Genomic DNA, 14189 nt, shown 5'->3' on the forward strand with positions numbered 1-14189 from the left:
TGACCCTGGGAACCTCCATAAAGGCCCCTTCCTGGGCCCGGAAGGCAAGATTGGAACAGCTCGAGGTAGATGGGCAATGGAAAATCCTACAGCCTCCACACCTATCTAGTTGAGAAGAAAGATAAAAAAATAAGTGGCCCTAGAAAACAGTTTGCATCCCAGACAGCTTGCAGAGTAAGGAAATGTTAATGTTCCAAAGTACTTTTCCCCTTCTCAGCATCTAGATCATTTTGTGGTTTCTGTGGTGGCTGTAAGGCCAATTAAGACCTCCAGAGGGTCTGAGCCCTGAAGAGAGAGATTATGCTGCCTTCCGTCCTCCAGTCAAGACCGAAAACCTAAAATAAGCATAAGGACATCCCCCGGGGTTCTGATCCCCCCCCATAACTACTTTGTTGTTTCTTCACCAGACAGTGAAAAAGCCTTTCTTTTTTTTTTTTTTTTTTTTAAGATTTATTTGAGAGAGAGAGAGAGAGAGAGAGAGAGAGCACAAGCAGGGGGAGGGGCGGTGTTGTTTCTTCACCAGACAGTGAAAAAGGCTTTCTTTTTTTTTTTTTTAAGATTTATTTGAGAGAGAGAGCACAAGCAGGGGGAGGGGCGGAGGAAGAGGGAGAAGCTGACTCCCCGCCGAGCAGGGAGCCCAGTGCGGGGCTCGATCCCAGGACCCTGGGATCATCACCCAAGCGGAAGGCAGACGCTTAACCCACTGAGCCACCCAGGCTCCTTTCTCATTGTTCTAGCTGCCCCCCGGGTGGCGTGGGTGCAGAGTGAGTGTGCCTGCCCCACCCCGTAGGTACCGCAACACTTGGAGAGGGAGGCCAGATTTGGAGTGGGAGGGGAGCCAAACGGATCACCGGATAGAAACCAGGAAAGCCAAACCAATGTGAGTTCTTGAGATCTGCTCTTTCGCGGCTGATGCTCTTCTAGCTGGAAAGCGCTAGCTTTGCACAAACATCACGCAGTGGGGATTTTGTCCCCAGCAGGGCTGTGTTGTCACACACTGGGCCCTAGCTCAGAAAGCCCCTTTTGCGGCCAGCTCGGCCATAAAGGTCATCACCATAATGGGACTGTACCTGTGTCCATTTCCCTCCGAAACGCGGGGTTAGGCCTTTTCTCCCACCTGCCTAATTACTTTGCCTTCTTTTAAAAAAAAAAAAAAAAAACACACACACACACACAACCGCTATTAGCAGAAAACATTAAAAATGCTTACCAGCAAAAATAAAAAACCCAGGAAGGCCAACCAGGAGGGCTGCTTTCTGGCCCCCGGTGTGGCCAGGACAAGGGGGGGAGAAGTGACCTGCACGGACCCGGGGAAGGGGTCGCTTTGGGGCCGGGGCGCCGCAGATAAAGTGCAGGGAGCAGACAGCCCAGGTCCCAGCGGGCCTGGAGCCACACGCATTAGGCTTCTCAACAGTGTTTACCTCCAGGGACGACTTTCGTTTATCTTGGAGGCTTCAGGGTAAAGTACTTCCCCTCCTCCTTGCCAAAGCCACCTCTCTCTCTCTCTCAATTTCTCCCTCTCGCTCCACCGCCCCCATGGCTTTAAAAGGGCTCTGATTCTATTTGGTCATTTTCCCCCAATCTGACCCTATCCCAGGTTTTGGGAGTTTGTAGAATGGGCCAGGGTGACAGTCTTGTAGAGTTGATGTGTAAATTGCCTTGGGTTTGTGATTCAAATGTTGTTGTGTGGTAAACATTAATTATGTCAGCCAACATTCAGTTACAAATGAGAACTCAGCCGTGGGCCCTTATCAGGAAGTGACATTTGGCGGATGGATGGTTTTAGTAACAAAAAAGAGAGAAGGAGTTTTTTTTTTTTTAGCCTCAGCTGGTAAACTACAAAATGTTAAATACTGTTTCACTATATTTACCTCCTTTATTCCAGGATGAGAAGAGAGAACAGGACAGAGGGAATGTTCCATCCACTCACTCATTCAACAAATATTTATCCAGGCCTTCCTAAGTACCTGGCTCTGTTGAACCCAAGCACTTTCAAAGAGTTCCTTAAGAACACGGGTTCAGTTTGAAATGAAACTTGAAAGTGAGTGTCTGTGTTCATTTTGTGTGAAATTTTTTTTCCTTAACTAGCCTCAGAGGGTCGTATTAATTAAGACAAATGATATTTTTAAAGACAGGGTGAACAAGGAACATTTTCATGGGAATATTAGCAAACCAAACAGTATTAGAGCCCTATTCTCTTTGTAGACAAAACCCACAAAAGGCTGAGAAAGAATGTACTAGAAGTATGTGGCTAGACCCAAGACTGGGTATAATTGGAGGCCGCCTTTGGTATGACCGAGGAAGTACGCTCCGCGAAGTTGACCAGTTGATGAGGGCTTTTAGGGAGCCCGGCCAGTGCCTTCCTGAGGGAAATGATAATGCCAGGTAGACATGGTGCCTGGCCCCAGATGCACGTTTAGTCAATACTGTTCAGGGAACAGATTAGTATTGGGATAAGAAAGACGGAAATGCCCTCAGATGTGAGCTAGGGGAGTACAGAACATTCGGATTTTTTTTTTATATAGTTCTTTTTTTATATATTTTATTTATTTATTCATGAGAGACAGAGGGAGAGAGAGAGAGAGAGAAGCAGAGGGAGAAGCAGGCTCCCAAGGAGCAGGGAGCCCGATGCGGGACTCGATCCCAGGACCCTGGGATCATGACCTGAGCCGAAGGCAGACGCTTAACCATCTGAGCCACCCAGGTGCCCAACATTCGGATTTCTTAGAGAACCTGCAGATGCCCCAAACTAAACTTCCCTGTAGGGAAATGATTAAAAAAAGAAGAGGGGCGCCTGGGTGGCTCAGTTGGTTAAGCAACTGCCTTCGGCTCGGGTCACGATCCCAGGCTCCTGGGATTGAGTCCCGCATCGGGCTCCCTGCTCGGCGGGGAGTCTGCTTCTCCCTCTGATCCTACCCCCTCTCATGCTCTCTCTCTATCTCATTCTCTCTCTCAAATAAATAAATAAAATCTTTAAAAAAAAAAAAAAAAGAAGAGGGAAGCAGTTTTTTTCCAGAGTCAGAACTCTGTGCTTCCTTTATCCCCGTCTCCCTTCAGATAGAAGCCTCAGGTGACTCTGGGGACAGGTGACTCTGCAGGGGACAGGGACAGTGGGCGGTGCGCGACATGGTGAGGGAGGGAGGGAGCCTGTGCCCTGTTCACTGGGCCTCTTCGTCATTCCTGAGTCACTTCCAAAGAATTCTCCCAGGGCAAGCTTTCACCGCCTACTCCAGTCCCTATTTTCAGAGGACCCGCAGTCTTGCCTTTTGTCAGTGCGCAGTTGATCAACTGGCCCCCACACCCTCTTCCCTTTATGCCCAGCGCCATCGAAGTCTATTACACAGTGGAAGCCGACCTGTTTCACAAGCTCCATTGTGTTCACCCTCAAAGGGAAGGCTTCGGAATCTGTGACCATGAAGCTTTGGGTTTGGCTCTGCTCCCCCAGCCAGCCCCCAGTTTACATAACCATGTACCCCTGAGAGCACAAATACAACCAGCCTGGCAACAGACCAGCTACCAAGGGCCACATTTAGAGGGAGCCTATTGTACAGGGGAGGGCAGACCTCCCCAGCCCCGTACCAAGGTTCACTGGAGCTGTTTCTTTGTCTATTTCAAGGCCATGGGTGGGCAGTGAATGACAATGAATGGGTTTGGGGTCGAGGCGGGAAGGGGTTGAATGTGAGCCCACCGGGCAGCAGAAGAAGCAAGCTGAAACCACTGAACCCCGTTTCAGAAGGAATTTTGTTTTGGGAGAGCACGCACAGGGACTCAAAGCTCCAGCTTGAAGATGTCTGTCTCCATCCTCTTGGGAAACCATGTGGTTGGCAATTGCCTCGGGTTGGTTTGCCAACAAAATGATGGATGGATGCTGTGGGCAGGTGTTTCTCAACCCGAGCAGAAGTGGCAGTGGTTGAGGTTCCCCCACCCCACCCCGCCCCTCGGTCCGTATGGTGTAAAAATGATTGATAGATGTTTTGAGAGGGTTTTAAAACGCATGTATTTGCAAAGGGCCGCTAGGAAGACATTGGTTAGCCTTGCCCCACCTAGCCTTACACATCACTTCTTCCAGGAAGCCTTCCCCCTGACCTCTCTAAGGCTGACTTAGGTCTTCCTCCTCTGTGTCCCCCACAAGCCATCCACCTAAGGTGATCTTCAGAGGCCATCCTCCCGTTTCGCGTTGTCTCCCTCCCTGGCCAGACTCCAGCTGAGGGCCTTGAGAACACACTGCATCTATCGTCACATCGTGGGTCCCAGAAGATAGGCCCAGGAACAGCAGACTGCTCGGGGTGGGGGCGGGGGTGGGGTGGGGGAGGCTGAGCGCAGGCCTTTGAGTCAGTAAACTGAGTGCTCTGTGTTTACCCCACAGGGAAGGTGGGTTCCACCACAGCCCCCGGACTAATCCAAGTCTTCCTGTTCCGGTTCACCTTATCTTGATGAAGAGAGCAATTTGTTTTACATCTTTTGTAGGAGCAAGTAGAACCGTGTGGGGGTGGTGGTTTTCTGATTACAATCCATTAAGGCTAAGCTGTGATTTCTAAAGCTCTTTCATTTGTGACATGAGCCAAACCCACACCCAATTTCCTCTCGCATAGAAAGCAGCATGCTACTTTTATGAAAATGATTTTTTTAATTATGTTATTTTAAGCAGAAGCATAACCGAAAATGCATATTGAGCAAAACAGAGCACTCCAGTTGGCACACAAAAAAACGGGCTTTTGAGAAAGGTGAGCAAGAGCCCACATTGGGGCCTGGACCATTTTAACTGTTTCCAGCCTGGTTTCCCGGCGACTTTGCTTTTCCTCAGCTCTTGCAGCACAATGGCAGAAGGGCTACGGGGCCCTGGCTTACCTGATTCCCCTCCCCCGGTTCTGAGTCTTCTCTTGCCAGGACACGTCTCAGCCTTGTTCTACCCCGCCCCATGCCCCGGTTGTCATCCCTGAGGCCCATAATCTGTTCAAACCCTTCGGGTGTGAGGCCGGTCCCGAACGGCAAGCAGTTGCTCCCCGTTATCTCATGCTCAAGACCTGAAAAGTGCCCCAAGGCCCCGAGAATCTAACAGCACCCCCTCTTTACTGGTCCTTTATGATCTCCTTTCCCATAGCATACGAAGGAGAAGTCCAACCTTCTTCTGTCTTTTCCCTTTCCACAGTACTCACTGTGGAGACAGAGACTGTTTGTGCCTAACGGAAACAAACTTTTTTTTAAAGGTCCCAGGACCCCCCCCCCCCCCGATAAACCGGCAAATGCAGTTTCTCCTTCCAGCAAGCCCTGTCTCTACCCAGCAACACTGACATTTGAATGGGCGCCCAGCGGTTTGCTGTTACCAGTCGATGTGGGTGCAACTTCTATTTTTTTTGTAATTTTTATTTTTTTTAATTTTTTTGGTTGGGGGGCAACATCCTCCTAAGAGAAGGTGCTGGTATATGTGAATATCCCTGGGTGGGCCCGTTAAGGAATCTTTCCATCTGTAAGAGGAGAGTGATGTCACCCACTGGAAGGTGGTCGTGAGCATGAGTGTGCATATAATTCCTGCACCCAAGGCCTGGCGTGTGACTGCCACAAGGCATTTAACTGGGTTGTCTTGTAGGCACCTCAAACTCAAAGTAGCCCCAAATAGCGCTCTTAGTGCCTCCACCGTGAACACACTCACCTTTGTGTGTTCCCGGTATTCCCCACCTGAGTATGAGGATGAGTGTCTGCCACCCCCATGACACCTGATCCAGCCTACAGATGCCCGTGTGGCCCAGTGGTGAGCTTTCCACTTAGCTGGGGCATGGTGCCAGCCTTTGGGAAGGCCTTCCCTGAGCCGTGAGCCTCCAGCCACCCCATAGTGTGGCCCTGTTCTGACTGTAAACAGCACTCATCACTGTCACGAGTGCTCCTGTCTGTCTTTCCCTCCAGACCTGAAACAGGGCCTGGTCTTGCTCCCCACCGCCCGTTAGCATCTGGAATGGTGCCTGGCACACGGCAGACGCCCTCCATCTATTCACCAAGGGAATGGAGTCCACGAACAGTGGCTGCTTCCATTATTACCACAAAAATTGGAGTTATGTTTACATGAACTAAAATATATACGTATCAGGTTATTTATAGACTGGGTTAAAATGGATTGGAAGGATTTGGCAGCAACCCTACCGAAGCAGGGACGTGCGCATCGAGTCTTGGTTATTTTGTAATCTATAGGCTTACAGAACCCATGAGACCCCGTCACTGGATCGGAAACCTGGCCCCCAGTCCTCCGAGTCTGCGCCCACACGAGTTCTCCTTGTTATGCCACAACTGTCTGACGCAGTGAATTCAGAAATGGGCGCGTGTCTGCCCCGAACAATAAGGGTAAAAGTCGCCATTCTGTCTGGGAGGGGACGAGAAAGCCTGCCCCTATTGTCGCTGCGCATCCCACGCTGTAGAGGAATACAGATCAGAGATTAAAAGAGGCTCAGTCCCTCTGATCCTCCTCGGCGTGGGCACCACAGGGCCCCTGCAGGACCTTGGAAGCCCCAACTTGGTTTTCTGCACGATTCTGAATTATTTAAACTGCCTTCTCGCCTGCTGAGTTCTGTTTTAGCAGGAATTCCCCCCCCCCGCCCCTTCTCTGAACATTCCCACAGACAAGGGGCTTAAAAGATGCTCATTACCTGCAACAGGACCATGGTTACAGATTTTCAACCTCTGTGCGGGCTGGTGCTGGCCAGGGTAGATGACACAGTGGGTTAGTGAGCCCTCAGGTCCCCGACCGGGGACCCCCAGGAGGCACTTGGGTGTCAGGAGCAAGGCATTGAGGCAGAGTGTCCCAGAAGATGGAGGAAGGGGGGAGGGGAGGTAGAATCCTAATAGCTGGCCCTGTCGGTTCACAAATCAGTGCTGGAAAACAGCAACCTCAGGTGGCTTTTAGTAAAGCCTTTCTTTGTACACGTGGGCTCCTGCTGATGTGTGTGAGGACCCTCTACTGCAGTGGCATCGAGCACTTTCTATATTCTATTCCAGAGATGCAAAGGAAAATGAATGTTCCCTTCAGGAATTTGCATTCAAGCAGAAAACATAGGAGCACGTCATGATGGGACACCGGGGTTTACCCAGTGGTAGACACAGGTCTGAGTAGCTTCCAGACACACATCCCGGCTCAGACCCCTCTTCACGATCTCCTGGTTGCCATCTGGATGTCCCAAAGGCGTGTCAGGCTGGACACACTCAAGGTCACACTCAGGCGCTGTCCTCCCTGTCTCTGCTGTGTGTCATCTCAAGGAATGGCATCTCCACGGGGCCCCTCTTGATGCCTCCCTCTCCCTCCCCTCCTTACTTCACACTCACTGCCCGTCACGTGGCCTCCTGAAGGCCTCTCGGGTTCGCCCTCTTTCCACCCCACCGTCACCACCTTGACCCCAGCTCCTGTCGCCTCTCATCTCGGCCCCTTGTCGGGCCTCCCCTACCTTCTCGGGGCCCTTCCGGTGTGTTCTTTCACAGATTGGTCAAGTGACACCACTGCCCTTTGCTCACACCCCCCCCCCCCCCGCCAACACGCACATGCGCCCACGTGCACACACTCACACAGCCTTAAACACATCACCATCTCTCCACGGCTCCCTGTTGCATTTAGGATCGAACCAGGACTTAGCACAGTCTGCAGACTGTGGGGGGACCCCACCCACCCCGCCAGCCACACTCGCTTCCTTTTTTGATTTTGATACATTTTTTTAAAATGATCATACAGGCCAACTGACCTTTTTTTCTTTCGATAGATAGTGCTATGAATCCTAACACATGTTCTCATCTCCTTTTAATACCCTGGCTACACCGTGCATCTTCCTGCCCCTTCATGACGACCTCTCCCTCTGCCAGCCCCCAGGGGACCAGGTCACTCGTCCCGCAGAGCTCAGCTCCGACGTCCCTTTCTCAGAGACGTCTCCTCTGCCCGCCTCAACTGGGTCTTGTTCTGTGTCCTCATGGCACGAATTTTTCCTGCACAGCTGCTGAGTGGTGATGTAGATTCACTGGTGTGGCTCCTGATCTAGTGCCCTGCTGGTGAACCCCCCCACCCCAGGAGGGGCACGTGTGGATTTGTGCTCGCCATCCTACCCCCAGCGCCCAGCACAGTGCTCTCCACTTAGTAGTAGGTGCTCAGCAAACACTTCCATGCATGAGTAAATGGGCAGGGAGGTGCTCGGCAAACACTTCATGCATGAGTAAATGGGCAAGGCATCGCCTGCATGGGAATGAGCCAGCCCGGCAGTCAGGACTTGGGGGAGGTGGCTTAGTGTGGTAGGGGAGCCGGTCTCCACATCAGACAGGCTTGTTCTGAATCCCTCCTTTACCTCTTTTTGTAGAATTTAACACCCTCCGAGCGGTGTTGGCTCACTTAATGAGCATAAAACCTAACAGCCTATGGGCAGGATTAAATGAGCTAAACTGCATGAAAGTCTCGTGCTCCAAAGTGGCGGCCTGCAATCCGCCCTCGTGGGTGAGGGGAGGCCCTGCGCCAGAGGGGCTAAATGCTGCTTGAGATCCTAATACATCCTCCTCGAAAACCTGCAAAGCCACAGACAAGTTCTCGTTCTGCTCAGGGACCGTGTCCCTTTATGCCTCTCCATTTACTGAACACAGGCTGTTTTAGTACTGCCTGCTTGCCCTGTGGTGCAGGCTCTGTGGAACGTGCCAGACCCCTGCCCTGGAAGCGCTGGGAGTCCACTGTGAAACAGGATGCAGACAAAAGCCAGGGTGCTGAGCGTGGGCTCTCAGCTACCTTCAGTACCATCCTTGGGAGCAGGGAGCTGCCCGCCACCCTGGGGAAGGACCTTGTCCAGGAGGCCAGGCCGGCTTGGGATGTGGCCCTGCGCCTACCCACAAGCCCCTCGCTCTCAAGTGGAGCCGAAGCCCTCCCACGGAGGTCCCCCCGGCCAGGGCAGGGGCTTCTGGGGTGGTTCACCATGCGGTGCGCACCGCGTGGACGGGAGCCCCAAGTGCTCAGTGTCCTGGGGAGAGGGGAGGTGGTGAGAAAGCTGGGGGGTCCTGGAGGCTCGTCTCCGGTGCCAGGCTGACCTGGACAAGCAGAGGCGAGAACAGAGACTGGCAGGGGATCTGGGAGCCGCGGGAGATGCGGAGGGAGCACCGGGGGCCGGAAACGATGCTTCTGTGCCTCTCTGACCACAGCCTCTCTCTGCTTTCCCCCTCCCCCCCCCCCACAACCTGCATGCAGGAGCCTTTCTTCTGGGAGGGATCCTCTACTCGTGGCAGTTCCCCCATTTCAACGCCCTGAGCTGGGGCCTCCGTGAAGACTACTCCCGCGGCGGCTACTGCATGATGTCGGTCACGCACCCGGCCCTGTGCCGGCGCGTCGCTCTGCGCCACTGCCTGGCCTTGATCGGACTGGCGACGGCGGCGCCCGTCCTCCAGGTCACCACGTGGACCTTCCCCGTCATCTCCCTCCCCATCAACCTGTACATTTCCTACCTCGGCTTCCGGTTCTACACGGACGCGGACCGGAAGAGCTCCCGGAAGCTGTTCTTCTGCAGCCTGTGGCACCTGCCCTTGCTTCTGCTGCTCATGCTCACCTGCAAGCGGCCCCCGGCTGCGGGCGGTGCGGGGGGAGAGCCTCGGACTTGAAATCCCCGGGGGCGCGTGGGGAAAAAAACCAAAACCAAAAAACGCGTACAGGGAGACGCACATTGTTTTTTTCTTTTCCCTTTGCGGTGAGAAGAATATTTTGGTAATTCTGGAGCTCCAGAAAGGGAAATTCCTGGGTTTTAGTACAAGATCGTAAAATGATTTGGTGCTCGGTGATCGCCCAATGATTTTTTTTTTTTTAATAATAACGTCCAAAATGCTCCCCAAATAAGAAATAGGTTGGCTCAGGTGATGAATACAAAGAGAATCTTTTTCCCTCGAGGAGTCTTTATATATTTGTTCCTCCAACACCTCTGTTGTTTTTCTTCCTCCTGTGGATGTACAAGTGCACCTCTTCCTTTTCTGGCCACGCACGCACACGCGCGCACGCGCGCACACTCCCCACCTGGCCAGATGCATGGAGCACTGGGACTCTGTCTGTGGTCCTCTCCTCAGGTCCTTGGAGGGCCACGTCGGAGGCCATGCGCACTGCCCACCCTCCCTGTGACTGAGCCAGGGGCCCCGGCGCCAGCTTTTTCTCAAATATATTCTCAGCCACATATTCCCCCAAAACAATAATAGAATACCAAGGATGCACTGCTGCTGGACTTTCGAAGGGAGAATTCCAAACGGTTGCCTAGGGGACCTGGGGCAGGACTGCCAGCCCCCGGCCCACCCCCATTACGTATCCGCATTTCAACAACTCCGAGGAATCAAAGGCATCTTTATAGTTCACTTGAAATACAGGAGGCGTCTGGAGCGTTTCCTTCTGGAAGGGTGGCGCCAGACTTCACAGCAGCGGTCCATCTGCCTCTGACCCGTTACTGTCCCCCTCCGGCCACTGCTGCCCACCGGGCAGGGAAAGCCCAAAAAAGGTGAGCCGGCCTAACCAGCCACATAGCTCACATAGTTCTTGTCCCTTTGGTGAAAAACACATTTCTCTCCAGGTACCTTCTGAATTCAGAAATCAGCCCCCATGCGTCCAATGGCCATAAGAGCCAGAGGCTTGGGCTGGACTCCTGGTGGGGGTGCATCCGGTTCCGGGAGTTGTGCGAGTTAACCTGTAGCCAGGTGTGGCCTCAGTCACCTGTGGTTCCTCCCATCCGTCCTTCACCTACGCCACTAGTCCGCTGTCGAACCCCACTTGCTGGAAGGTCCTGATGCTTAACAGGATGTTTGCATTACTGCATCTCCAGGGCACTGTACTGCCCCGTAGGAACTCATTTCGGGGAGTTTAAGCAACATTCAGACGGTCCTGCAATGTGCCTGTTCTCAGAAATTTCTGAAGCGACTGCAGAGACCCTCTGACCCCTGTTTCTACTTATCTGCAATATTACCTCTTGGCTGTATCCAGCTTCTTGACTGTGGGGAACATGGCATAGGAATGTCTGCAAAGAACATCGACACCTTTTTGCAGGCTTCAAATTTGTAAAATGCCCCCATTCTCTTCTCCTGCCCCAATAAACCGGTATGTAAGAACAGAAGCATGTGCGAGGTCCTTTCTTTAAACACCTTGTATGGAATTTTCACCGGTCCTGGCAGACTTGCTAACGTTTGACTCACTTTTATGAGCTAGCAGACGATTAGAATGCAATCAGCATTTCTGTGTCAAGGTGGTGGAAGTGAACCCACTGGATTTTATTATTATTATTATTTTAGTGGGAGAGAGGGAAAGAGCGGGGGGGGGGGGGGGCAGAGGGAGAGAATCCCAAGCAGACTCCCGGCCCAGCGTGGAGCCCGATGCGGGGCTCGATCTCAAGACCCCGAGATCATGACCTGAGCCGAAATCAAGAGTCAGACGCTTAACCGACCGAGGCGCCCAGGCACCCCCACTCTTGATTTTTAATACCTGTCCACTCTAAAAAATAATAAGCTTAATGATTATTAAGAAGAAGAAGGGCCATGACCCTCCCACCCTCACCCTCCCTTCAGTTTGGAATCCCTCAGTCTCTCCCTTCTTCCTTGAAAACCACCACAGAAATCATCCTCAGGGCCCTCCTAGGCCTGTCATTCTCCTGCTCGGAAAATACCAGTGGCTTGCGTACCATCCCCACCAGGCAGATGAAGTTCGAGCTTCTCACCACACGGACCAAGTTTTCTCTCCGGGGATCTTGGATGTGAAGCCACCTCGAGGATTTCCTGCCACGCCTCACACCTCCCTGAGGACACCCTGTTCTCGGAGAAACCCCCCCACCACCTCCCCAAACCCCTGCCCCATAGGTCCCAGTGTGGAACGAGGATTTCAAGCTCTAGTGACCGCCCCCCCCACCCCGCCGCCGTCCCCCAGGCCCCAGGATGTTGCTCACTCACCGGGAGGCCTGGGGCACCTCGTTTCTTCACACCTGGCCTTGACCACCTTTCCTAAGGACTCCGTGCTCCTCATCAGCATTCCCCAGGTGAGTGAAGCCTGTTCTTTAATGGGGTGTCCTTGGGAAGTCTTTGCCTATATAACAGCTCCCTTGGGGTGTCACTTAGGCACATGCACGCAGTATGGCCTCATGGGACCCAAAGTTAAGTAAAAATTTTAAAAAATCTCTGTTGTTTGCTTCCCCTGGCACTTCCCAAGCTTACGCTTCTCAAGTGCAGGACCCTCCTCCCCCCGGGGAGCGCCTCCCACCCCGCCCCTGAATTAGTGGTCAGGAGCACAGCCTGGAACATGCTCTCTGGGCTAATCAGTTTTCATCCGGGTGCTTCAGGCCACGGCTGCAAGCACAGCACTAGGCCCCCAGGGGCCCTGATGGGGTAGGGGCCACACGGGTGGGGGGAGGGGCTTGAGCTATGAAATGGGGTTCCACCAGGAGGCCGATTATTCTGGAACACAGCAGACGAATGAAAGGGAAAAAGGACGCGTCCAGCCACTTCATTATTATATTTTTTTAAAAGCATGCTTCTTAGCACAGTATCCCTTCTGACCCTGGGGAAATGGTACCAGCCTCCTTTAATTTCAGGAAAGCTACTGTATCAGTTACAAGGATAAAACCACATTTCACCAAAGGGTCCGACTCTGGAAGCCTGCAGCTGCCCGGGGAATGGTTTGCCTGCTCCCAGGACCCACTTTTGTCCTTTCAAACACACAAACGGGCTCCACAGAAACACCTTTCGATACATGCGCTTTGAGCCCCCATTTGCCTGTTCTGGAAGAGAAAAGGCAAAACTGCCGAGAGCCGCGCTTGGCTTTGACCCTCGGTCCGCTAGCTCACCCTGGTTTCTCCCCACCCCGCCGTCATCCTCCCCTCCTGTGTGCTGTGCTAGGAAAACAGGGACCCAGCACTTCTCTGCCAGGCGGCGGTCCTGGGAGCAGAGCAAAGCTTTTCCTGCTTGCTGCCCCTGGTGTGACAGGAGGCTCACTCCTGTCTCTGCTGGAGCTGGGGTCCCTGAGACCCACTTCTCCCCGACTCCCTGATGCGCCCCAGGTGATAGGATGCTTGTAACTGACCGCAGGAGGGTCCCTTCTAAGGACATGCTCACGTTCCAAGAGAACAGCTCGTTTGACTTGAATGGGGATCGGGATGTTGCCTTGGTTCTTCGTTTGGAAATTGAGGACCGTTAGGGATGACCCACAAGGTTCTGCTTCTGCCGGGAGCACATTCTCTCCTTCTGGTCAAGTTAGTGGTGTCAAGCAACCAGCGTCTAAGGCAAGAGGAAGATAAACAGGGTCCAGCCATCGGGATGGACACTTGGCAGGCTGCCTTTGGAGTCTTTCCCATCAGCTGCAAACTGTAGGTACCTTTCTATCTGCTAATCTGCCTAGAGTAGAAGTAAGCAGGACCAATACACTTGTTTAGTCTTTGTTGGAAACTCAAATATATTACAGTTTCCCAGCATCTTCAGGCCACAGTTTTGTAACCAAATAGAAGATGTGAAGGGATGTTCTGGATCAAAGAACCTCCGGCCCTCACTTCCTAATTCAGGTTCTGTCCCACGGTCGCTGGGCCCCGCCAGGCACGTCACAGAACATCCGAGAGGCGAGGCGCCTGGCGGCCTCTGACCTCCCCAAGCTTGCGTCCTGATGGGCCCAGCCTGGGTCACTGCTCATGGCGACCCACCGTGGAGGCCACCGGCTGGAAAATGTCGCCTGACTGTGACCACCACTCACCTCCTCTGTGGCCTCCAGCTTGGGTTTTCGACGTTGTTTCTGGGCTTCGCCTGCTCTAACTGGAGACTGCCACCCAGCCAAGCACCTCTGTGTCTGTCTCCCTTGGGACCCATCAGTATGCAACCTGCATGTTGTATTTACCAGTTTAGAGACCGTGCCCTGCTTCCCCAGCACCCCCATTAGACTAAAACCCCAATAAAGCAGTGCTGTCTGTGTCTCCCCGCTGTGTCCACCGGCCCCTAGAACCAGAGCTGACGCGGCAGACGCTTGGTCGGTGATGGGAGGAAGGAGTGCGTGGCTTTGGGGGAGGGTGGCCGGAGCTGGAGGAGGAACAGGACTCTCTGCTGGAGTCCTGGACCAGCCCTTGAGGGTGGGGGAGAGTGGCACCCACCCCCGTGGGACTGAGTCTGGGGCAGATGCAGCTTCCTGCTCAGCAGAGTTGAGCCAAGATGAGTTACTGTCATTTCTTGATTTCACTCAGTCTTTGTTTTCCAAA

General features: G+C 53.1%; 2 protein-coding genes across 2 annotated transcripts in view; both read left to right on the top strand.

The window, feature by feature from the left end:
• Positions 1-11078, top strand: part of LOC113907884 (protoheme IX farnesyltransferase, mitochondrial) — a 126846-nt gene extending 115768 nt beyond the window's left edge. Inside the window, exon 7 of the mRNA XM_027567593.1 lies at positions 9191-11078. Within this exon, the coding sequence (XP_027423394.1) occupies positions 9191-9597 (407 nt within the window). The 3' untranslated portion in view covers positions 9598-11078. The remainder of the gene's footprint in view (positions 1-9190) is intronic.
• Positions 11079-11372: 294 nt separating this feature from the next.
• LOC118356405 lies at positions 11373-13763 on the top strand. Its single transcript, XM_035724829.1, has 2 exons — positions 11373-11993; positions 13509-13763. Exons 1-2 carry the CDS (start codon positions 11475-11477, stop codon positions 13605-13607), a joined length of 618 nt encoding a protein of 205 aa, XP_035580722.1. The 5' UTR covers positions 11373-11474; the 3' UTR covers positions 13608-13763.
• The last annotated feature ends 426 nt before the right edge of the window (positions 13764-14189 follow it).

The sequence above is a fragment of the Zalophus californianus genome, chromosome 16, assembly GCF_009762305.2.
Source record: "Zalophus californianus isolate mZalCal1 chromosome 16, mZalCal1.pri.v2, whole genome shotgun sequence".
NCBI lineage: Eukaryota > Metazoa > Chordata > Mammalia > Carnivora > Otariidae > Zalophus > Zalophus californianus.

Bases quoted from the DNA above. Each gene is read 5' to 3' on its own strand.
- LOC118356405 (XM_035724829.1), top strand. From the start codon at position 11,475: ATGATTATTAAGAAGAAGAAGGGCCATGACCCTCCCACCCTCACCCTC. The intron at 11,994-13,508 runs GTGAGTGAAGCC...TTCCTAATTCAG, and splicing joins TCCTCATCAGCATTCCCCAG to GTTCTGTCCCACGGTCGCTG.